The 26,739-nt window shown below is 41.2% G+C and overlaps 1 protein-coding gene across 1 annotated transcript in view; it reads right to left on the minus strand.

Annotated features, from left to right (window-relative positions):
- Nucleotides 1-26,739, minus strand: part of igsf9bb (immunoglobulin superfamily, member 9Bb) — a gene marked incomplete at both ends in the record, with an annotated part of 111,731 nt that overhangs the window by 44,071 nt on the left and 40,921 nt on the right. The window contains 3 exons of the mRNA XM_080013361.1: nucleotides 3,924-4,041; nucleotides 6,170-6,321; nucleotides 18,689-18,835. Coding sequence (XP_079869487.1) covers nucleotides 3,924-4,041; nucleotides 6,170-6,321; nucleotides 18,689-18,835 — 417 coding nt within the window. The remainder of the gene's footprint in view (nucleotides 1-3,923; nucleotides 4,042-6,169; nucleotides 6,322-18,688; nucleotides 18,836-26,739) is intronic.

A 26,739-nucleotide genomic window follows, 5' to 3' on the forward strand; every position in this document is an offset into this window, starting at 1 on the left:
TTTCCAGGACGATGACCTCTATTAATCTGACTCCCTCATAAATTATCCGCTGGGGGTCGAGCTGCGAGGATCCGTCGCGCTCACACTGTCACATGGAGGCGAGCCGTTTTATTTTGTGACCGGTCTGTAGCCACCGTGAACCACCGAATCAGCCCTTTTGTAATGAAGAGCTCTGTCTTCCTTTCGTGCTACCTTCAAGACAAGGGGTAATTGTATGTGTGTATGTGTCTACATGTGCGTGTGTGTGTGTGTGTGTGTGTGTGTGTGTGTGTGTGTGTGTGTGTGTGTGTGTGTGTGTGTGTACATGCCTGCGTGGCTTCAGTGATTATACACAAAAACAGTAAAATGACTGGTCTCTTAAGAAAAATCTGAATACTATTTTTCCTCTTCACAACGCATCTCAAGAGATTATTATTACTTTTTTTACATTTGCGTGAGTGCCAGAATCTAGAGCCAACTGTAATTCATTTTAAACTGCACATAAAAATGAAAGGAGAATCTTGATTGAGGATCTTACTTCACTGGCAAGGTTCAATTTAATGAGACTGATGAGATTAGGATGTAGCTCGCAGCAGTCGATAGCCTGCAGCCGTCTAATGTCGGGTGTCGGGCGTTCGTTTTCTCAGCCAATGCGCTGAGAAATAAAAACTCCAAGAACAACCTCGGCCCTGAAAGATTGTTGTGCTTAAACATTAATAATTGGTTAATATTAGAACGATGAAATATGAATCTTCTGATTCATTATACATGATGAAATTGTCTGGTTCTGGGCGTTTGGGAGGAACACTGGGCAAATTTGGCGCAAGACTCCGTCACCTTGGGGAGGACCCTGCTGCCAGTGTCAATCTAGCGCGAAGCTTCGCTCAACCTGGCTGTCAGCTTCACTCAAGCCTCATATTTTCTCTGCTGTCGATATCTCAGTGCTCCTTCAGAACTGTGACCGGTGTTGGCGAAGCATTAAACTTTGGCTGCTCGTTTGCAGAGCGGGTCGGCCGAATGTCGAGGAACCTCTTGGAAATTCACGACATTCCGGGTAGATAGCTTGGCTCAATTTGCTTCACTTGACCTCAGTTTGTGTGAGTTTGTGTCCAGTCAAGTTAAGGTGTTCATCTGGGACAGAAATGTGCACATTAAGTGACCTGGAAAATTAGGTGTGCTGATCAATTATTTATTGTTTCGACTGAGACCAATCAGTGGCAGCTTTGCACATGAAGCATGTGCTGCATATTCAGCCAACCAGTCAGTCAGTCATGCTGTGTGTTTCTCTGTCTATCTATCAATCCATCCATCCATCCATCCAAATAGACAGATCAATATGACTAAAAATGGGGCTGACAACTCCATAATACCCCTTGGTTATGTGCTCGTTCAAACACATAATTGCTTAAAAGCGCATAAATACAATCCTCCAGAACCACATTATTTAGCTGTAAATGTTTCTGGTGTAAAATTTAGCATTGGATGCTCCCTGGGCTCATCCGCTGTTGCTGTTCCCAAACAATTTGCTGAATCACACAGTATTAAGATTCCACTCAACATGTTTTACTCGCAGTGATGTATTCGCATGCTGGAGGGATCAGCTAGCTCAGGGAAATTAGATAAGTTGTGATCGCCGTGGGGCAAAGAAAAACATTTTTTCCCGGGCTGAATATATAAACTCGTCTGTTTGACTTAACAATAATATTGGTTAAGCTACACAATGCCCAAATGACCTCACCTCAGTTTGTTATCTCTTTGGTGTGTGTGGTGAAAATGAACGCAGGTATAAGATACAAAACACGTACTGCTGCCTCCAGTTTGAGGACACAGGGCCTGGCTATGATATACAGATACTCCTCACTTAACGACCGAGTTCCGTTCCTAGCACCAGGTCATTAAACAAAATAGGTCGATAAGCCATTGCCATAGCCAACGCTAGTGTAGTGAATACTGACAGGCTGCAGGAACGACACTGAGAATGGTGATGTGATGAGATGTATACAGTGTATATAGTATATATAATGTATATAGTATATATAGTGTATATAGTATATATAGTATATATAGTGTCTGTGTATATAAAGTTTATATAGTATATATAGTGTATATAGTATATATACTGTAGTATATAGAATATATGTGACCCACCACAGCAAAACTCGCCATCTCGTGCATTTCTAAAATCACCAGAAGCGAAATAAGCCAAATATGTTGAAAAAACCTTTTTTCAAGGAAAATTTGATTTTTCCAGATTCGTGTTCCTTTGTGTTTTTTTTTATCTCTCAACTGCTTTTCAAAACCGAGTTTGATTTATAAATTGTAGAAAAATGTTAAACTGTAGAGCTAAATATTCCTGTAAGATTACATGGGGAAACACAGTACACTTACCGGGACGCTGAACAGCGCTGAACAACGCCGATCGATGGTTTCCTTTAAAGCGACCCTCCAGGTGAAGATCATTCATACGTATTCCATGTGATGTGAAGTCACAATGTGAAACCGTTTTGATAGAATTCAACCTTTAAATCAAACTACTCTCACACACGGAGCCACTGTTGTGAAACGGCGCAGAAGAAAGACCCTTCGCGTCACGGACCTACATCACTTCCGTAAACAGACGGTTAAAGCGCAGCACTGGGGTGTTTCGGTCTCACTTGTCTGTGAAAACTTTCTTCTCCGTAACGTTATGGATTACGCGAAGCGGGTAGCGGAAGCTCTGAATCATATCTCTGACCTTAATCTGACTAGTGCGATAGATCAAAGTCAGCGTTGGCAGCCCGTACTGGACTTCATTTTCCTGCGATGACAGTCAGTTCTCCGACAGCGACGCGGAGAACGACAGCGATGCTGAATCTGATATTACTCCGGACTTGGAGGACATTTCAAACAGCGGATTTCAAACTTAATGTGACGATGAAACAGAATATTTTCAAGAAAAACCGGAGGAGACCGATGATCACCCGCTGTTGTTACAACGGAAGAAGTTGATGACGTGATGAAGTCCGTTGAGGTTGGTGACAGATTATGAGATTTCAGATTTTCCGAGACTTATAATATTGATAGACTCTACATTTTGTTGTGTTGTCCGTACTTTTAAACTCCAAAATAATTCCACTTTTATAAAACATGTATATTCTTACTGTTAGATAAAAGCTTTTTTAAAAACAAAATTAGTTGTGTGTTGTTGAGCTGTTCGTGATTGGCCCATTCAACAGTATGTTAATTAGCCATGAGGCTTTGTTTGTCCGCCAACACCATTTGCATTGTGGGAGCTGGCTGAATGAACCTGGTGTGGGTAAAACTTTGGAGGTGATTATCTCAGAATCACAGTTTGCCACACCCTTGTCATCAACAAGTCATAGCTTTAAAAATATTTGATTGATTTGATTGAAGTGACACCTTGTTTGGAAGCTCTGATTCTCCACTTTCAAATGATGCAAAAAAAAATTGAAAGCCGCCAAATGACCCTAAAGTACGCAGTGGGGCTCCTTATAGTATAAATAGTGTAAATAGTGTATATAGTATATATAGTGTAGTATATAGTATATACAGTATATACAGTGTAAATAGTGTATATAGTATATATGGTATATATAGTGTAAATAGTGTATATAGTATATATAGTATATATAGTGTAGTATATAGTATATATAGTGTAAATAGTGTATATAGTCTATAAAGGACGATGCACGATGAGATGCTTGACGCTGAGACACAGCGGTACTGTACACAGCGTACAATAGCGTCTGGTCAGAGAGCTGGTCTTAAGTCCGAACGGTCGTTAAACAGGTAGGTCGTTCACTGAGGAGTACCCATAGTATGCATAATATGTGAAACCGTGTATGGAGTCGTAAATGACGGCCAATTAGACAGTACTGGAACTGAGCCCGGACCCCATAAAAACAATACCAAAACACAGATACACACGTGGAACTTTACTGTACCTTGTACGAGCAGGCGTGTGGTGTGAATGGCCTCTCCCTGGGGACTGAAGGCTCGGCAAGTGTAGGCCCCCCTGTCCTCCCGGTTGATGGACAGCACCGTGAGACTCCCATCGGACACCTGAGGAGATACCGACAACCCCCATGTAAGCAAACAAACAACCACCACGAGAGCCGCGTTCCTGCAATGTGTGGTCCATCTGATGCCGTCTTCCATGTCCAAAAACCATGAGAATATGAGGAACGCCCCCCAAGTGCGCTCAGAGTAACCACAGCATCGGTAGATAAACGTCATCTATTATAAATGTCACATTTAGTAAATATTACAGGCTAAGGCAAAAGCATAACTTGGAATGGAAAATGACTGAACTGTTTCCATTAAGAGCACTTTAAGGTGCTATGGATGGCGATGGAAGATATAACGCATTCATCATGTACTGGGAAACTATGCTGTCACAACTGATAGTGTACTCTAAACTCGACACTCGACAAATGCTGTTTACCGCCACTTTTTGAGCTTTAGTTTAAGGTGAGAAAAAGGCCATAGCGGGATACACAGAAGAGTACTCGGCACTCACGGGCACAATCCCATTTCATCCAAACGACCCCACTGCAATGAAAAATGAAAGGGCTTTCCAATGCATTTTCACAGGCAATTAACAGGTTACTGCGAGAATTTACGGCACAGCTGGCACGACCTGAGGGCCTGGAGGTAAAGGAAGCTATAGCATAATGAGCGAGCTGGCAAATTAAAAAGATTAAACATTTGGGGTCAACGTTATGTGGCAGGATGGGCCTTCAGCTGGCCGGCGCACTCCCCCCCCTTCCTCCTAGGTGTTGGAGGTTAAGAAAGAGGAGTTATGAGAGTGATGTGTTGGGAGAGGAGCTGGATCCTTCCCTCTCTCCTCCAGGCGCCGAGCGCCTGAGTTACTTTCAGAGGTAGGGACAATCACGCCATCGCAGCTGTCCTGCGGTGACACCGTTTTTTAAATTGGACAATTTGAGAAAGTTTTATTTCTTTTCAGATCATTGCTTTGCTTTAAGTTTACACAATGCACAATAGTCGCTGATTTGACTGAATTATGCAGTACATTTTCCAAAAAATCCAAAGAAAAAGAAAAAAGAACAATCTCAGAGCAAGCGTGTCAGTCAAAATGACAAACAAAAAGTTTTGCGCGGAGTACAAAGTACACGCTGTTCAGTCATTGACACGGCATCCCAGAAGATTTACATTAACAGACACACCATATGAAAATGGTTTTTCATCTCCTCCCGTCAAAGACAGCCGCCACTTCAAACGTGGGTAAAAAGGAACAGTCGTGATTGCGGCGGCTCCCGGATCCAGCGCCTCGGATCGCTACAGGCACGAGACGTACGTTCACGCTGTTCTTGTAAGCGGTCACGTTCCGGCAGTGTTTGTCAAAGTGATTAAATTGTTCAACAATGGCACGTGCCAAAGTTTAGCGCAGAGATTTTAATAAGTTAATATTAACAGTTAAATCCAGCTCTGCGTCTAAAAGAGTACACTGTACCGTTTGAACAGGTACTTCCAGCTCTGTGAGAGCTGTACCAACCATACCACACATACCACCAGTAACCGGTGGTATGTGTGGTATGGTAACCTGGTTTGTGTGAGCAACTCAGGGGAAGTTAAATTATGATGGCTTCAGCGACAAAGTCTATTTACACATTCCTGCTGTCATAAGATGATGTGCATTTGTGATCATTGTGCATGTCATTTTATAAAAGCAGACCTGGGAGAATAAAGAGCTACCACTGAGACAGGGCCAGGCAAACTTTTAATTATGGATTTTATATAGAAGAAAAACTCAAGTGAACAAAGCCCATTTGAATAATTGATCCAGCGTGGGCGAGCGGGCTACATCCGTACATGCAGCAGTCAATAGAAAGACTAGGCGTACGCTGCCATAAAGGCAACTTTTCACTGACGCAATATTCTGTTTCTAGCGAAACCAATTCAAATCCAAAAATAAGGATTTTGACAACTGCAGCTATAATATAGAAAGTGCCATAATATTTAGAGAAAGTAATGAAGTGAAATTTGAAGCTGTCGCAAGGAGAAACTCCAGCGGGGGAGCGGGTTTCTGAATAATCAGTCAAAAGTAGAATCATGTCACCCTATAGTTTAAGTACTTATATTTATTATTATATATTATTTATTATTTATAATAGTATATTTGAACATTTAAATTTGGTATTGGCTCACAATGGTAGAAACACTAGCCTACCTTGTACTTGGCACTGCTGACCAGGAGGTTGCCCTCCCTCAGCCAGCCGACAGAGGGTTTGGGGTTTCCGAAGGCTGTGCAGGTCAGGGTGATGCTGCCGCTCTCCTTGGCCTCTACGTACTGCGGTGGCGTGTCAGTGAACGTTGGGGGAGCTGGAGGGCAAAGAAACATGCAGAGAAACAGCTGTAAAAAATGTTTGACATTTCTTGGCCTCCATATCCGTCAACAAACAGACCATCGTGGACAAACAAACTTCCTATTCAAAATAGCGAGTAGCGCATTACTGTATGTCCAAAAATCATAGGTAAGGGTATTTTGACTAGAGCTCTGCAGGGGGTTTAAAATGAATCTCATACGTGAAAGAAAATTCTGACAAACAACTCTTAGATCAACTTTTAACTTATCTTGACTTATTATTCATGTATTATGTATTGTGCATCTGGGCTCTACTGCTCATCAATCCCAACGAGGTGTACTGCAAGCATCGGCATACTTAGGCTATGTTCACACTGCAAGCCGTAGCGCTCAATTCGGATGTATTGCTCAGATCCGATTTTATTGTTTGGCTGATATTGGCCACATTTGAAAAATGATATGAACAGCCAAACAAAAAATTCTGGATCTGAGCAATGAATCCGAATTGAGCGCTAAGGCTTGCAGCGTGAACATAGCCTTGGGATTGGCTGCTTAAAAAGGCCCAGCAGAGTGTACGGCAAATATAGGCATCTTCAGTGAGCTGGAAACATAGGAGCGATAAGCTTGAATCCCTGAAAAAGCTCTGGGGACGTGAAGTAAATGGGTGTGTTTGGTGTTTGCGCGAAGATGGAGCACCCACCTGCAGCAGCAAAACTGAACAGAAAGGGGCAAAGCAAAAGCAAGCAGCCAAAGCAAGCAGCACATGTGAAGGTAAACTATGCTGCCCTGCATGGGGTCCCTCACTAGTGTGCCATGTAATGTCTGCTGCATGCCGGGCTTTGCAGGATAACTATGTGCCATGAGGCCTGACCTGGCGTGCAGCAATGTGGCGGCATGGGTTTGGCTGAGCAATTATGTGGGATTCTTTTTATTTTTTGAGGATTACTGAAGCTGACAATGTGTGCGGCTGACATTTCTGACGCAACTACATGAAGCCTGCACGCATGCAACACGGGGCTTCACGGAGGAGAAATGTGGAGACCAGTGAAATGTGAAATTTGAGAAGAGCAGCACAGCAACGCAGCAAGCAAGCAAGCAGGCAGCAAAGCAGGAAGAGCAGGAGGGATTGGTCAGCTCATAATTGGCTTGGAAGCGTGTGGCACCGTCAAATTGTCCGACAGAACTAGCCCTGCATCATTTTCCTCTTCCAAGCCGTCACACAAAGTAATTCCTAAGTTATTATTACACTCTAGTCTTCATTTCATCATTTATTTCATGTATTTATTGGTGGTAAGTGCTAAGAATTGAAAATGTGAAAAAGCTAATTGCTAAGTTGCAGAATATAGTGGTTCAAGCAAGTGGATATGGTCTACACTTCACTGTCACTGGCAATGTAATTTACTGGAAGCCAAGTCAAAGAAAAGCACAAACTCAAAGGGCCTTGAAACAGAACTCTAAAGGTTGTTCAATATTTCTAAAACGCAAAACCTACGAAGGTAAGGTTCCTGTTCAACCAAGGAATTGACCGTGTGTTCATAATGACACAAGTGACTGGTCAATCTGAACAGGTTAACAAAAGACTACAAGACTACTACTAATGCATGTGTGTGAACCTTTACCCGTCTCTGCTACCTAACTTTTGGAAGTAAACATTTAATTCCTTCAACTACATTTCTCTGTATCCACTTAATCCCACTTCATGTCCCAGGTTAGGTAAATATTAATGCTTTAAAGGATTTGGACAGGCATGCCAAAGAATAAATTAAGACCAAGCAGTAAAAATAGTTGTAGAGATGTGCAGCCCTGCATCCTTGAGGGACTTTTCTGTCCATAAGCAGCCTGAGCAGGAAGATGAAGCTATAGGAATGGTGATTGGAATGATTCCTTTTGAAGTTTGAAAAGGATGGAAGTCCCTCAGATGTTGAAATATGAACCTACATGACAAGCTTCTGAGCTGGTGAACATAGTTATCAGTCTTTCAACGGTGGAGGAATACCTCAGCCATGCTGACACTGAATGTGGGAGTAGACATTTTTATTGAATGGTAAATGGCTGCTTGGACAGGAGCAGTAACCTATGGCTTTTCCGGGAATGTAAATCACTCACAATTTACAACCGCCGTTGCAGAAAACACATACAGTATAGGGGCCGGTAGAAAGGCTGAACTTCTGTAATGTTATATTAGCTGGGGGAATACAGGTCCACCTGGCCAGCTTGAACGCAAAAAAATACTTACCGAAGGTTCTATATATAAAACAGCTTAAAGGAATTCTAGTTTTAAGATGTAGATTGTTAATGTTGTGGACATAATGTACCCTTCCATCTGACAGATGGTGTGCAGAAGGCTGGCTTGGCATAATGAATAGAACATCATTGCCTAAGAAGCTGAAGTTGGATGACCAGATGTAAACACCAAGTTGGCCACAGGAGACATTTATCGAATTTACATCTTGCAATTTATCAGACCTTTATGCAACGCAGCTTACAAAAGCTATATTTGTCAGGAGTAGTCAAATTGACTGTACATCACAGTCATCATCGACAAAGTCCCAGAGTTAGATTTTATTCTTGAATTTACATCACAGCCGGAAAAGGGGCAGGTTGGAAACTTCACAGGGGTTGGCCCAGAGGAGGAAGGAAGGGAGAGATTGAAATCCCTGATGAGGTGGAGAGCTCAGTGGGAGATTTTGGGGTTGTTTTCCAATTAAATGGATAGTAGGATAGTGCTTTGGTTAATTCTTTGGAACATCATTTTTTGGCATTTTTTGACTTTTTACTTAAAAGCCTTCTATACTGTACTTTGCTGCAGCCTTTTTGCATATGCATACAATTTGCAAAACCTATCTTTCAATAAAAATAAATAAATGAAGGTAGAGAAGGCTTTCTAGATTATGTTTAGTGATCGTTAAAGAGGACAATTGGCACATCGCCCCAACAATACAGAACCAATCCTGCTCTGCCGCCCCAGCTCTGCTCCGTTGCAAACAAACACATTGACAAAAGCACATACACGGTGTTACCTCTGTCAATAACTCAATACAGATTTGATTCATTTATAATTCTGAGGTTTTTTTTTTATACCCTCTGTATAATCACCTTAGGATGGGAGCTCATCTGCTTACATGTGTAATCCCGTAGCCTCTAAAACACTATCATGTCATTCCATCTGCAATCATAAGCCATGCCATAGTGCTAATTCCGCACTTGATAGGGACAGGGTGGTCCGCCGAGTCAAGGAGATGATCAGAATCAGAATCAGAAATACTTTAATAATCCCAGGGGGAAATTACTTTCGTTACAACTCCAATCTACATACAACATATTTACATACAACATATAATAATTATTAAGAAATATATGTATATATAAATAAATATATAAACATATCTATATACACATGGTAAAGTGTATAATAAGATAACAATCAAGTTACTCGACTCAGCCCGAAATGACAAAGTACATGGCCATACATGCACTTTATACTTTGCAATCGGCATTTTAAGTCTATAGAGCACAAGATCATGTGAAACTCGTTGTTTGAGGTCAATGTGTCAAAGAACTGGTGTGAACACAATTTGAGTCCATACAGTAAATGGAGACACAGGCCCATGTATCGTCTATCGTCTTTTAGTTGATTTGGAAAGCCAAGGACCAGTGAATGAATGCCTGTCCTGCATAGTGGGTACAATTGCCCGATTACCCAAATAAAACAACCAAAAACAGTGCGTTTTTAGTTGGGTTTTTTTTGGAGGAACGGCGACAGGGCAAAATTCTGAGTCGATACAACCCTAGCGACGGCAATCATTTCCAAATATATATAATTTTCTGCAAAATTGAAAATCAAAGAACAGCACTATATGGTTTGCAGGTGCATATTATGAAAAGCCGTTCAACGATTTACTTAAATTGGAGTGTCAAAGTCAAAGTGTTAAAAGTGTTTTATTTATCAAATGTACTATATAACACATGGTCATCCTGAACAGTGAAATTCTTGTGACATGGCAAGCGACAATTATGCAGTTATGCAACCCAGGCAACCCCATGCCTATAGATATACAGGACATATGTCATACAATAGACATAATATACATAATACAAAGTGACAAGATGCCTACACGCTGTGGATTAATAGCTCTTTTCTCTTTCATATTCCCGATATTAACATGTAAATATAGGGAAATATCAGCAATGTACTGGGAGAAGACATCATTCAGGTAAGAATCATTTGAAAAGTGACACCCATGGATATCTTTCTTTGGTGGTGTGGAGCATGTTATATCTATCTACTACTACAAATGAAAGTCAAACTCTTGTGAACTCCTAGTATGCTGCAAGATAATTGTCGGTATAGTCTTATTTTTGAACTGTTGTTGTTCCCAAGTCGAATTTGACAGCCTTGAAGCTCGCTCACGATTAATACCGACATACATAGTGTTGGCTTACAGTGACACTGTTCGTGGAGGAAAAGTACTTTGGAAACCGCTCGAATTAGCAGGAAATGTTGGTGTGAAGTGTCTTTTTGTTTCTGCACTGCATGTATCATATTCAAATTTAGAATGTTGCACTGTTCTCAAAGGCACAATTTTACCAAGCCAACATATTGAAGAGAAAGCCCCATATTTCAATCTGATGGAGACTGACTGAGTTCTGAAGAATGTTTCAGTGTGTGACAGTGGAGGTGTTTTCTGTCTTTGGGGAGGTTGGGAGAATTCAGGGAGGTCTATATTTGTACGAGACTGCAGGTCTTTTTGATATAAGTAGGAATATATTGTATCAGCATCCAATGTTGGAGCGAATATTTTTTTGTGTTGAAAAAGATCCCCCGTCTTCACATCTTTTAAATGCAGAATGGTGTGGAGTTCCTCCAGGCACCATTTTACCAAGCCCATGTAGGGAGTAAAAGGAGTAAGCCCCGCTTTTTGTTTCCAGCTCATCTCTTTGGTTTTCCTTCAGCCGTCAAAGTCATTGTCAACATATGAACAAACATCTAGAACGAGCTGGAGCAATAACAAAGCTTCATGTTCCAACAGTCATTATGCAGTTATCTGAAGTCTATGGCTATGAGGGAACCAGCCCATCATAAAAATAGGTATTGTGGCTCTGCCACTGATTAATTTAATCATTGTATTTGCCCGTTAATGCACCTCGATATGAACATAACCCACTTGTCCTGTCAAATCATAACAGAGAGCACTAGATAATCTTTCAATCCCCTCTTTCCATAAATATGCAAAGCAAGCAAAGCCTGTGTAGTGAATGGTCTTAAACTATACGATAGAAAAGGTTCATTCATAATTTTCACCTGTTGGTTTACACAGTTAAATATAGATCATTTTCGTCTAGAATCTACAAGTCAATACAGGTACTCCTCACTTAATGACCGAGTTCCATTCCTAGGACCAGGTCGTTAAGCGACATTGGTCGATAAGCGAGGACCCGTGTTATTTCACGGTAAGGGCGCGTGGCCATTGCCAACACTAGTGTAGAGAATACTGACAGACTGCGAGAACGACACTGAGAACGGTGATGCGCGATGAGATGCTTGACCCTATCACTACTTCATAGTCAAGAGCATAAAATGTACAAGCTACGTCTGTGTAAATGACTCATATCCCAATTACTATCATCTGTTTCATGTGGCCAGACCAATACTGGAAGCCCAGATAAAGACAACATGAAAAAAGGTTCGTAAGCTGGCTCAACCACAGAAGGGTGTAATAATCAAGGACAAGTACTAGGTACTGAAGAAATGCAATGGGGTGTCCATAACTGGGGCCCTGGAGGCAATACAATCACTGAGCAAGTACATTGAATTGGATGTGGCAGAATGTACTCCAATTAAACAAAAACAAAACGGAAGTAATTGTTTTTGGAGCCAAGGAAGAACGACTGAAAGTCAGCGCTCAGCTTCAATCGGTCATGTTAAAAAAAGCACAAACCAAGCCAGAAATCTTGGTGTAGTCATGGACTCGGACCTAAATTTCAACAGCCACATTAAAACAATGACAAAGTCAACCTACTATCACCTTAACAACATATCAAGGATTAAAGGACTTATGCCTCAGCAGATTTGGAAAAACTCGTCCATGCATTCATCCTTAGTAGACAAGACTACTGTAACGGTGTCTTTACAGGTCTCCCTGAAAGATCGATCAGAGAGAAAGTGGATCATATCACACCAGTTCTCAGATCTTTACACTGGCTTCCTGTCCGTCAAATAATTGATTTCAAAATACTACTGTTGGTTCCTCAAGCAGTAAATGGCTGAGGGCCAAAATACATTTCTGATCTTCTGCTACGTTATGAACCATCCAGACCTCTCAGGTCGTCTGGGACAGGTCTGCTTTCTGTCCCCAGAGTCAAAACTAAACATGGAGAAGCAGCTCTTTTAAATCAAGGCTGATGACTGTTATGTTTGCCGCTGCCTTTTACTAAACTAAAATATTCATTTCTTGCACTACACTGTGACTTTTACTTGATTTTATGCATTCTATTTCTTAACTTTATAATGTATTCTTCCTTTTACAATGTGTTTCTTTTACACTACACATTCTATGTATTCTACTTTTTAAGTTTATGCATTCTATGTCCTTTAATAATGTGTTTCTTAGCACTTTGTCTTAATGCTTTTGATGTTTTATGTAAAGCACTTTGAATTGCCTTGTTGTTGAAATGTGCTACACAAATAAACCTGCCTTGCCTTGCCTTGCCTTGCTAAACAAAGGCTTCCGGCACTGACTAGCCAGACTAAGGAGATAAACTCGAGAAGCAGAGGCCAAAAGGATAGATGTCCTTGTTGTGCAAAGAACCGGCCAATGTATCTTGCCAGCTGCAGCGGAGTAACATACTTAGAGCAGACTCACCAAGAGCTGAACTGAATAGCACTGAAAGAACATACAGGAGAGAAAAGAATCCCCACATAACACCTCACATAAAGAACCTGAAGGGTTACAAGCATGAAGAGCAGAACAACACCAGGACCCCCATCATGAATGTTTAGTTTAAACGGTTATTTTTAACATAATGACAATACAAAACCTAATGAGTGGCAAAACTCGTTCAAAAATTGTAGAGTCTGGTCATTTGGCACTGATATTGTTTAAGGCTAAAGGACCCCATAATCCACACCTTGCATGGAAGCCGTGGAAGCCTGCTGTACTGCGTTATATGGGAACTGTAATGTATACAAAGGACTGCTGGCATTAGGCTGCGGCATAGTTGTATAACACTAGATTGATTACCAGTTCCTTTCTGGCATGTGCCAGTGGCCAAACATCACAAAATTCAGGGGTGTGCAGGGGGATGGAAGGTTTTGTCAGGAAAAAAAAAAGTTCACACACTGCAAACACCCACCCTGAATAACACAGCTTGAGCAAACTCATCAAGCAAAACAAAATAAGCCTTTTTAGGTCTTATCTAGGACAAGAACACAATGGGTATATGGAGAACAATACTTAAAGCAAGTATAGGCCTGAACCACCAAAATGAGATCACCATGAAGAGTTTACATAGACACAGGTTGAACAGTGGTGCAGCCTCTACATGCTGTACACATAGAGACATTGGCTCAGTGCTGCACCTTTACAGGATCCAACGCAACGACATTGGGATGTCATTTGGACTGAGAGGTGTGGCTGGATGGCAGCAAAGAGGATCATTCGGTTTTAAATGGCCAAGCTAGCAGAAGTGTGTGTAAACATGGACTGCACTCTATATCTATATAATCTATATAGATGAATGTTTTAATCTTTATGTTATATTTTCAAGATTAGTATCAGACCAAACAGCCAATCCTGTTGGCTCTGCCACTTTCTTTGGTTGCGCTGTCTGAAAAACAGCTCCAGCACCAGAGAACAAAATTTGTTCTCCAGTGCTGGAGCTGTTTTTCCAGCATATCAGCATCGACGTCTGTAGATAATCACAGCTCTCACACACCTAACTGGAACCTGGTTAGACTACTGAATACTATATTATAATTCATAAACCACTCTCACATTAAATAGAAAGTAGCAAGCAGTAAAGCAGAAAATATGTGCACATTTTTTATGTACACATTCAGTCATGGTATTACTGAATATGAAGTAAAAAATATGTCCAAGGCAAATTCATGTAAAAAAATATTGTCAGCGGGAATGCTTGGAAACATGTTGTTTGTTAAATTCAGGGATGATTTATACTGTCCTTCACAGCATAATGCAGCATTCTGCCTCAAGTTTTGGCTCTGTTCCTTAATCCTACCAGGGATAAGCCCTGCCAGTGGTCATATATAAACCTGTTTTTAGACTATGAAATTTAGGGGGGACAATGCCATATACAGCACATATGTCCACCATGTCCTCTCAGATAGATAGATGGATGGATGGATGGATGGATGGATGGATGGATGGATGGATGGATGGATGGATGGATGGATGGATGGATGGATGGATAGATAGATAGATAGATAGATAGATAGATAGATAGATAGATAGATAGATAGATAGATAGATAGATAGATAGATAGATAGATAGATAGATAGATAGATAGATAGATAGATAGATAGATAGATAGATAGATAGATAGATAGATAGATAGATAGATAGATAGATAGATAGATAGATAGATAGATAGATAGATAGATAGATAGGTAGGTAGGAAGCATGAGGGCTGCAGTTGGTAGGGCTGTGCAGCTTGCAGACACTGCAGAGGTCTGCTCTGTCATAGAGGTATGAGAATCAGGGGTAGAGTGTGTGTGTGTGTGTGTGTGTGTGTGTGTGTGTGTGTGTGTGTGATACCCCTGGTTGAGGCTATTTTTAAAGGGAGCAGGTAAGACTTACTCCTGTGAGATCTGAACCTTGCTTCCGTCACATCACCTCTCAGATGAGAGATCCTTTACTGTGAGGAGAAAATGGGGCAGGAAGGGAGTCTAAAGCACCTTCAAATATTGTATTATTACTATTATTATTATTATTATTAGAAGTAGTAGTAGTGGTAGAATTAATAATAATAATAATAATAAGAATAAGAATAATAATAATAAGAAGAATAATTATAATTATAATTATAATAATAATAATAATATTTAAAGTGCATAGCATCGTTCAAATGTATTTGTAAAGGTCAATACTCATCCTCAATCATCATTCTCAGAGATCCTTGGAAGGTTACTTTACATGATTCATGACCATCCAGTTTCAACTTTTACTGAGAAATATTGGTTGAGGATAGGCGGTCATACAGCCAACAGTAATGATCGTACTACGAGAGCAAATTAATCACACTTAGCACATGTTCTTCTGTGGCTGGCATCCATCGATTCTATGGATGCCTCTGGACAGCGCCTTTTGAACAATGCCCTCTGTGACATCCCCTCTGTGACGTCTGTGTATTACGAAGCTCATTCAACCTTTGTTTGAGAGGTTTTTCTTTTTTTCTCAAGAGGAACAAGTTCAAGCGCATGGTAAAGGAAAGAGATCTGTGACTTCATTCTCGCCAACCCCCACGCTCCTCTCCCGCCTCCTTTTCGTACGCTCACACTTTGTCACGAAGGAGTTCAAGAGTGGCTAAAGATCACAGGAACCATGAAGATGTGTCAGCTGGTGAAGCGCTCGCCCCACAACCTACGCATCACTCGCTTTCTCAACAGCAACAACACTGATGTCTCAGGCGCAAAGCGGATACTGAGGACAAGAAACTGTTGGCCTGGTATTCTCTCAACATCTGGTCGCTGCTCTGCTCTCAACATCAGTTCAGGCAGAGGCCCCTCGGCCGCGCCAGCCTGTTTCCTAAAACCTCAATTGGACCAATATCCATTGACTGTCTACATTCAACACCATCAGTTTGGAACAATCAATGAGCTGCGAACGTTGGAGGTCGTTGCCACGCCTCCGTTTTCGCAGAGCTCTGCAGCACATTTGGAAATCGGAGACGCCTTAAAGGATAGTGTGGCAGTGGTTATGCTTTGAGAAGCTGAATAGATTGACAGAGGCTTTAAAAACTGCCGCGTTACACATCAGTGTCTTCGCCCTCACAGCCGGGCCCTGACAACACCGACAAGTAGTGTTAGGCGCAGGGCAAAGGGATCGTTCACTGTTTCGGAAAAATGGTCACAAACGGAGCATTGGGCTAGGTTTGTCAGGATTTATTGACTCTTGTGCACTTCCGCACATCAGATTTTTTGTTTCATCTGCGATAGAGGAAGAGACTAGAAACAGAAAGTTTCATTTTTGTCACCCCAAGAGCAATAAATGCTTTGGATCCACATACACAATGTACATGTACAATTACAAACAGTAGTTTTAAATAAAATGTGATACTACTGTTACTCAAAACATGTTCAAAAACACACGATGAAACACTGACTGTAATGACAATGACTGTAATGCAAGGTTTCCGTTTTCCAAAAGGAGTTGGGGAGAACCAACATTTCAATAAATCCTTGGTTGAAAATAAGGGTCAAAATCTGTCCTTAATAAACACAAAGGTGACATATTTGTTTTACATTGACATTTACATGTGATTGTTTCCAACCAGAATACTTGCATCTAATGTGCCAAAAGGTAATCTATCTTAAACACATTCCTGGGCAACTTTTCACTAAAGGGTTTGGAGCCATTAGCTGACCAGCTGTGCCCCGTGTACAACAACCCATCGACATCCAATATTGACTCGTTTTCAGCGCGCCTTTATCTTCTATTAGCACAGTTTTACCTTTGTGCACGGGTGTGTGTGTGTGTGTGTGTGTGTGTGTGTGTGTGTGTGTGTGCGCGCGCGCGTGCGTGGGGGGGGCTTGGGCTTGTGTGCATATACGGCTATACCAGTTGAGCGATAGGGTTGAGAATGATGAGAGAGAGGGATGATGGACGGACACAGGCCAGGAAAGTGGCTGGGAAGCAGAGGAGGCCCCTAGGCCCCTGAACAACTTGGTCGCTCCTCCAGAGCTCGGAGAGAGAGGAAGTCAGACAGCACTGATGAAACTCAGCTAATGTACTGTGACCACGAGGAGGGGTGTAGTCTGCTGTGTCTGTTACTATGGAAACCAGTGTCACCTAATGTGTGTTATGTGCGTATGTGCGTGTGTGTGTGTGTGTGTGTGTGTGTGTGTGTGTGTGTGTGTGTGTGTGTGTGTGTGTGTGTGTGTGTGTGTGTGTGTGTGTGTATCTGTGCTTGTTTGTCTGGTTGAGTAACTGGATGAATGTGTAAGCTGCAAAGTGAGTGTGTGTAACAGGTCACCAGAGTCTGGTGTTTTGGTTCCCAAGAAGGGCCAGGTCATTTTTTCAGTTTTATGAAAGTAAAGATTGTACACTTTGAAACGATGTCATACACTGAAATCTGAAAATATTTGAAGAACACATGCTTATTTGAATGTTGGTACACCTCATCTCCTCTTGCAGAGAATATCCGCCCTCCAAGATTTCGAGCTTTTACACACTTATCAGAGGCAGGTCATGGGCGGGAAGAAAAGCTGTTAACTCCACCCCTAACCACTCCCCCACTAGATTACCTGTCATTATCTGTCAGTGGGGTAGTCTGCTAAGCCTCAGGAAACAAACTTGCAGGGCTGACATGTTTAAATTGCTAAATGTACATTAAAATAAACTTAAATTGCAAACCTAAGCAGTATAAAATGTATATCTTGTATTAGGATTTCAAGCCTCTAAACCTAACCCTTTACACCTTAATGTATTATGCCAAAATGTATATTATGTTTTTAAGCCAATAGACATACGGTAGGAGGCAAAGTTCTTGCCTAATCCCAAATACCAGCACAATTATGATGTGATTAATGACAGACATGGGATATTAACTCTTTGTAATTTATTGAAAGAAAACACCATTATATATAATTTAAATAGATTAATAGTTTATTCTCAACTCAACAAAAACATCTCTTGAAATAAAAAAATATATATCTGGGGAAAAACAACCTAAATAATTAAGTAAATATAAATGAAATATGGCAATTTAAAATAATTGTAATGTCTGCTGCATTTTTGTCCGTCTTTTTAAAAACAATTCCAAGACAGATCCCGGTAGTGACGGGGCCTGTCACTTTAACATATTGCATTGTGGTTTAATGTGTGGCGGAGAGATCGTCATGAGAGCCGATACACTTGTTGCGTGTTATTACATTATCCTAAAAGTTAGAAGGTAGCTGTCTGTCTGCTACCAGTCCTCAAATACAGAAAAGGCGTGCACAAGTCCACAGCGACCTGCCTCACAAAGGTCCCAACAACACGGTTCTATTCAAACGGATTAAACACTGCATGTCCCTCAGAGACATTTTTATCAACTGTTTAAACTTTTGGGACCTAAATAAAAGGGACACGATTCAGACCTGTTGCTCTGGTGCTGCGGGGGAACTCCGTGTCCGAGGCCACACCTGCACCCTTCATGAAACTCACCGTTGACAGTCAGGTGCACCCAGCTGCCGTTGTGGAAGGTGTCATAGTGCTTCTCCAGCATCAGCACCTTGCACTCGTACCAGCCCTGGTCGTCGGAGCGCACCTTCTCTATCCGCAGGGAAGACTTTCCGTGCAGACTGGCCCGGCCTGGGGTGGGGGGTTGGGGGGGAGGGGGGCAGAGTGGTTATTTGAGAGGGAAAATTTCTTTGCGGTTCTTCATCGTTCGTGTTCACTGAAAATGAAAGTTTCCACACAGTTTAGCTCTGGTTCAGTTTCTCTTTCCCGCTGGAAGCGCTGGGGGTCTGTTAAGGTAGTTTAGACGGCATTAAAACATTTCGGTCCTGGGTCCTGCAAGAAAAATGTTTTTCACGGGGAAAGGGATTGGGAAAGGGCAATGCTGAAATAATTGTCTTGGATACAATGGCCGGCCATTGAGCGGGGTGCTACTCCTAGACATAATGGACATGGCCAGCACCATCAGTGACATTCACAGCATCTACTTTGCTAATTCATAAAATTTCAAATGATCACAAATTCCCCGAATTACATAACCAACACACTGCTTCCATGCCATTTCCAGGTTTCTCCAATGTGATCGGGTCTACTGACTTCAGACACACTGCAATAATTTTGTACTATCATTAGACACGTTTTATTTAATTATTGTCATGGCCAAAATATGGACCACACAGAATCTTCCGTTACGCCTCTACATCTAGTGATATAACTATTTCCAGTTTAGAAAAAAAACTTTTTTTTACTCCTGAATCTATCATCTGTCTTTTGTAGTTTCGCTTATTTTAGCGACACCAGGGGTCAGTAAGTGGGTTCCACAAATAGGTTTGTGGAAGGTCACTGGCGGAAACGTGAAAGTGACACACAAAAACGCATCACTTACTTGGCCACTGTCATCATTTAGCTGGAAATGCCACAACTAGAGATGCCCAATTCAAAAAATGAACACAACTGCTAATGGAAAGGCTTTCCCGAAGTTATCGTAGCCTGAATCACTATTTGATTACCTCAATCATCATTAAAATCAACAAAATGGACAATTAATATATATATATATAAAAAACATTGACATAGTTTGAGATACCTCAAGTTCCAGATAAGATCCAGATCTTGGGTGATATTATTAACATTGTCTTTACAAATAACTTCAATAAACATTTTAAACTTCTTGCAACTTACACTTTGGCGCATTAGATGGTACAAACGTCACGTCCCATGACAAGGTTGACCTTGGTGAACACTCGCACGGGGAGAGGCGTCAATCAAGCGCCACAGCCTCGTCGCCTGGTCTCCACGAGTCTAAATTTGGAGCCGCGCCAAGTCAAGGTCATTACTTCCCATGAGAGGGGATAAAAGTGGCCAAAGTGACAACAGGGAGCCCAAGGGGGCTCGCGCAGGAGTCACAATCCATCATGACGGATCACATAGTTTGAATTCCACCGCCATGAGGTGTGATTAGCCATGCCAGGATATACTGATCCCAAGTTTTGGGGTATTTCACCAGGTGTCACTAAAGGTTTCATTGGGTCAATCGCCTAACACAGAATTTAATGGAAGTTCCCTTTTTTCACCAGAGAAATCCTGGGGAAAGAATAACCACCAGAGTTGGTTTAAAAGGGTGATGACCTGTGAAAACAGAATAGTATATTTTCTATATCGTAAAATCTATTATAATATTTTCTGAAACATACATTCACTGAATGTGTTGTTATACTTGTTATTCTGCGAAGAAAACACTGTTCTAAATAGGTTATATCACTTATACTATCCAATTTGATGACACTGTTAACCCATAGGACTCACACTGCAGATTTGGAACAACAGATTTGATAAATCAAGTCCATCGATAATTATCTAAGGAGATAAACAAGCATTCCAGTATCAAGTAGCTCGCTGTTGAGACCGATTACGATGATGACAGACAACCCCTGAATTTGTAGATTAACTTTGCTACTCGCTATCCTCGCTGGCTGTGCCTGCAAATCTAGACTGACCATGATCCTATCTAACAGTAACGTCATTAAAATGTCAGCGCCACAAAGCCACATTGCCAACAGTGAGCTAAACCAATTACCACCTTTCACTGACACAATTCAGTTCAACACTGCGCACTGTATTTGAGAGCAAGGTACAACCTTATATTTGAAGCAGAAATTGTACTGTCATGACAAGTGGTGTTCACCAAACAAGAGTGGGGATGTCAAGTAATGCCACGTGTTTTGTAGACAAGCTGTGTTTACAATGTTCTGAATACGTCACTATCCAAGTATTCTACAGCCTATGCATTTCTTTCTACTCTTTTTTTACTACCTTTGGTGAGATTGTGGATACACTAATACATTCTGTACGTAAATTCTGTAAATAAATAAAAAAAACATCAGCATTCACCAAATGCTTTGCAACCAACCATCCAAATAATACTTCAACTATAAAACGTATTGACAGCTATTATTGTGTCTGACGACTTGATCTGCTAAACAAAGACAAGATGTGACTTTGTGGGTTAAACTACATGAACGATAAATTAAGGATGAAAACTTCTCTCCCACTGTTTCCCACCAATTAACCACTGGTACCATCATCTGAAGTCATTTGACACTAGCCTGCTATTTCTCTGAAACGTCAACTCTCTTCCGGTGATTACGCCTCTTGCAATGATATGTTTGGGTTAAAACAGTTAAACCCATCCTATAATGCAACAATTACCAAAAATCTACTGCAAGAATGTTTTTGCTACAGCTGTAATTTGTACAATGCCGTTTGTTTTGTCTTCTGGTTGGGAATTACAAGCCTTGGTGGTTCTGGTCCAAGCACAAAGACTCACATTGCTCCTCCCTGCCTTTGTTCCACTTTAATACGGTATAATATGGGATTTGCTTACTTTCCAGTGTCTTCGTCTTCTACACACAACAACATCCCAGGCTGTGTGTACGCAATGGAACCCCCGCCATAAAAACCCTGGAGGCCAGTTCCATTAGTAGAGGAAGAAAACTGTCCCATGGATGGCAAAGCCTGGCAGTAAAGAGTCTTTCTCTTTCTCTTTCTCCAGTCTTTTAAAGTCCTGGTAAAGTCAATTCAGTGATTTTTTTCTAAACACATATAATGTGTACATGTACATAATTGTTTAAAAAAACACGTGAGAAGACTGAATGATGTAGTACTGAATTGTGGAGTTCGACCGTTAAACTGTTTCTCACCATTTTTGTGGTGTGTGGTGCTTTTAGTGTGGAAGCTGATGGAGGATTTGGACAATGTGGTCTTGCGTGGCACAGTTGGGAGTCCATTGATAAGTTTAAGCTCCAGGTTACTTCTAATATGACGTAATAATATAAATAAATACAAAAATCAAAAATAAAATTGCCGGTGGAAACCAGCAGATCGGCCATTGATCCCTCAGTTAACAGATCATTGATCACTACAGGAAGATCTCTATAGATTCGCTCTCTCTCAAAGCCGTCATAGGTTGATGTGTCTAATGGGAAATTCAGTTTTGAATAATGCAGACAATTTCTCAGACGAAATTTATTGAAATACTGTATTAGAATTGTTATTATTTCATTTTAGACATTTTGAAGAGCAGAAACTAGTCATAAGATCCGCATCGAGTATTTGCAGTGCTTCAGATTGTGGAACATAAAAAATAAAATAAATAAAATAAAAATGATCACAGCCTTTGCGATTTGAAAATTGTGTTCTATTACATTGCGATGTTTGTTTGAATTTGATTTATGGTTCAGCCCTATTAATAACACATTTTTCTGACAAACTCAGAATTTGTCAGAATTCACATTTTCATTTTTGTTTTACAGCGACTTTAAGCCTGCTCTTTTGCCAAGTAATTAACCCCCTCATTTCCGCATCGCATCCAAGGGTACACACTTGGACATTACATTTATTCAGTCATACATTAGTTACCACCACGTTCCTCCCATCACAGTTTCATTCATTGAAACCGCGGCAACTGATTTCCAATTGTTCTACCCGATTCGGCAATAGTTTGAGGCTCTAGTGAAGAGAGACAGATATATTACCCGGAAGTAACGTTAATTGAGCCTGTGGGAGGGGCTATGGGAGTATAAAAGGACCATGGAGGCAGGTCCTCGGTTGATCTTGGGTTACAGAGAAGGTAACATTGGCATCTATTTCAACTGCTGTTTGGTTTCCCACCTGTATAGTTAACATTAATGGTCAACCGATTGATCGGTCAGCCGATTTATTAGGCACACACCCCGCTGCAGCGCCCACATAGCCCCGCCTCCTCTCACTCTCTCGCTATCTTCACGGTCTCATTCATTTGTCATGGTCTTAGCTCATCAAAGATGGCAAGTGCAGAGCCTCCGTGACCGTTTTTTAAACGTTTGGAATTCGCTATTGAGACAAAATGACTCATATACTATATATATATACTTGACACTCACAGGTGGGGCTACGAACCCCTCACTGAAATCACAGGATCTGTAACATTTTTCTGCAATCCCAAACCATGAAGATGCCAGTTGGGATGGAACAAAGAACGACAGGATTACCACATAGCTCTGTTTTGTTGCCTCGACTGAGACAAAAAGCCTCTTCCCTCTTTTCCACACCTAATCCGCATTCCTCCCTTTTTGATCCAGGCCCCCGTCCCTATTGAGAAGCCGTCTTTAAGACATGTCTGGGAGGAGATCCACAAGTAATTTACATTCGCAATCTCCCCTTTGTGTTAAGCCTAAATCTGAATTGATGTGAACCAAGGTCAAACCAGTCAGTAATTTAAGTAATGTTTCTGCAGATGTTTAGATGAAAAATAATCCAACTCTCATCACTGTAAAACATAAATTTGGGAGGTAACCAATAATACAATTTAAATGTATAAACTTTCATGTTGCCAGGTTGCCATCTAGTTGCCAACATGTAGAAATCACGATCACCACCGAGATTACAATGTTTATTGTGTATGGTCCAGTTAAAGATGATGATTTTATGACATTTATTAGGAGTTTTGAAATTATGTTTTAATAGTTAGTAATTAGAAAATTGTCTTCGTAGTAAATTAGTCATGAATGTTATGTTACTGAGAGAATGGTTTTGAAAGATGACGGATGTCCGAATCACGTCATTTTTTTATTTTTTATATGGTGTATAAAATAAAAAAAACATTACCGCAAGATTTACAAACACAAGTTTTAAAAGCATTAATGCGACACTACACAACTGTTTTACCTTGAATTAACAGCTTCAGAATCGTTTTTATGGTACACTGACTTGTATGGAGACTGGCACCTCTTTCATTCCCACCCTCCTCCTAAACGTCTGTTCTTGCACTATGTAACTGCTGTGTGCTGTGACGCTTTACGTCACTACGTCACCTCCTTGATGTTTGGCTCAGGTAATGATCGTTTTTTGCCTGGTAAAGTTTATTTATAAAAACAATATATTATTACATTCAATATATGATTACAATATATCATTACATGTGCTGGCGCGCGCCAGCCCTCACTTCCATTACGCCACGGAGTTTGTTTCACCCTCTGACTCATGCGAACGAGCCGATCATCCAGGCCGGACACATCTGGTACCTACACCAGTAGCAGGTGGCCCCGTCCCTCCCCGCGCCTCTTTCCCCGGAGTGCTCGGTGAAGCGGCGAGGTCCGTACAAGGGGCGCTGTAACCTAGGTGTACATTATACTTGCATTTGTAACATAGACGGTTTTGATTGATTGAATCGTTACCGATTAGGTTAAAATTTTTATCAGTAAAATAAATTACAACAGTGATGTAAAAGTGCAACTGCAGTCATAAACTGTAGGGAGCCAAATCCCAAATATCAAAAGTGCTGCTTTAATTGGTTTGAACACAGTGCGTGGAGATATGTGACCTTTGCGCATGAATTGAATTACCTTAACTATCAGCAGCCAGTAAGAAAGGAGACACACAAAAACTCTGCCTCCTCCGCCATTTTAAAGAGGAGAGACACCCAAACTCCTCCTCCTCAGTCTAGTCTCTAAAAGGAGCCATTGACCAGGTATCGATAGGCGGGTCCTCATTCGAGTTTAAGAACCTTCTCTTTTTTTATTTTATTTCAATGTCTTTTCTTGCATATATGTACGACCGTATGTGTATGTATGTGACAAATAATCTCTTGAATTTGAGCTTGAACTTGAACTTGAACTTAAGTCTGTCACAGTTGACATTTTTGATTATCGCCTAAATGTGCCAAGAATAAAGATATTATTTGTATTTTCTACAAAATCACCCCAATCATTCTTGAATGATTAATTATTTCCAAATAGTGCTATTGAAGTCATCTTGTGAAAATTCCTGTATTTTTTCATATTCCAATATATATCACAGAAAAATATTGCAATGTCAGTTTTTTCAATATCGTGCACGCGAGTGAAGATATTGGGTGAGACTGTATAGGTGGCTCCTTCCTCTGTCCAGGCTCTCTCCCAACTCCCTAACGCAAGACCCAGCTTTTCATTTGATACTATCTCTTTTGCATTTTTTTGTAAAAACGCATTTTGTTTGCATCAAACCTGGTGTCGTGTCCCTTATGTTGCTAATGTTGTGACATTCGAGTCAGTCGAGCTATACAAAGAAAATTGTATAGAAAACAATCCTCAGCCCCCTTAGGCTCTTCTTTGACGAAGTTCTGTTCAGAGCTGGTGTCCCCTTGATCTTCAACAACACCAGCAGCATGACTGTTGCCCTGCTCATCCTCCTCCTGCTGCTCATAGTGCTGCTTTATGGACTTGAACAGTTTATCAGCCTTCATGTTTGCTCTAAATCCGAGCTGTTGAGCAAGACTCCTCATGTTGGGATGAGGAGGACGAGTCCAGAGTTCAGATCCATTTTTGAGGCAATAAACTCTATATTAGTGATTGTTATTGAGAAATGCGATCCACCAACACCTGCTCGTACAAGCAAGTGACGGTTTGAACTGATTCAAAACACAGCAGCGAACTCCCTTCCCAGTAGGTTATACCGGAGACTTTCTAGTGCCCACTTGATGGCAAGTCCTTCCTTTTCCGCCACTGAATAATTAGTCTCATGCGGCTCAGGTACAGGATTGGTTGCTCCCTTGGGCCAGTACCGCTCTAAGGCCGACTGTGGGGCATCCATCTGCACCAATAATTTCCTTGTGAAATCAGGGCTACTAAGGACCAGAGAAGAACATAAGCTCGCCTTCAATGTTCTCAAGGCTGTCTCACAGTCCTCACTCCAGGTGACAGGGATCTTTTGGTCCTTATTCCCTAGAGTGGTGAGCAATGTGGCAATGAGGGAGTTAATTACTCTGCAAAACAACGGAGCGGAGAATGTGTGACGTGTGTCTGCGAGTGCGCATGTCCACGTAGGCGCGCTACCTGCAGAGAGCTCCCCTTCATGAAACCCAGCAGAGAAATTTCCTTTTAATCTTTTAGCCACACAATTTAGCGGCAGGGTTACCTTTGGGGAACATTTTAGTCCATGATTATTAAAGGTGCACCCAAATCATAAACTACTGTCACCTCTAGCACCAGAGGTCTGTAGGCACTCCTGGGGACACAGTCCCCAACTGATGTTTAAAAGGAGCAGTTTAGAGCATGTATTGTAAAGCACTTGTGTTCACAGGACATTTTAGGAATTAACAAGAATACACCAAATTACATACATTTTATATAAAAGCTTCTCATGCCAAGGAGAATACAATTTGCTGTAGTGGGAATGTGAGACTGATTGTACATTGTTAGATGGAATCATCCTTTTAGTTTCACAGACTCTTGGCTTACCAATTTATCTAGCTCTGTCCTGCCAGCTCTGTAGTAATGGTATCTGATGAAATTGAACTGGAGCTTGATTTTATCGCCATCTGATATCCAATCGAATGTCATAAAAAAGAAACACTGTAAATCTCTTTCTGTTCTCTGCCATGCTACAGCTGATTATATCTGGTAATGCCTGTACACCCTGGCCCATCAGATTTAGCTAGCCCCTTTGTTGTATCATGCTCTAATGCTGACCTTTCCTGTAACAATCTAATTTTTCTGAGTTTTGTTTTCGTAAAGGATTAGGTT

Source organism: Zeus faber (assembly GCF_960531495.2).
Source record: "Zeus faber genome assembly, chromosome: 14".
NCBI lineage: Eukaryota > Metazoa > Chordata > Actinopteri > Zeiformes > Zeidae > Zeus > Zeus faber.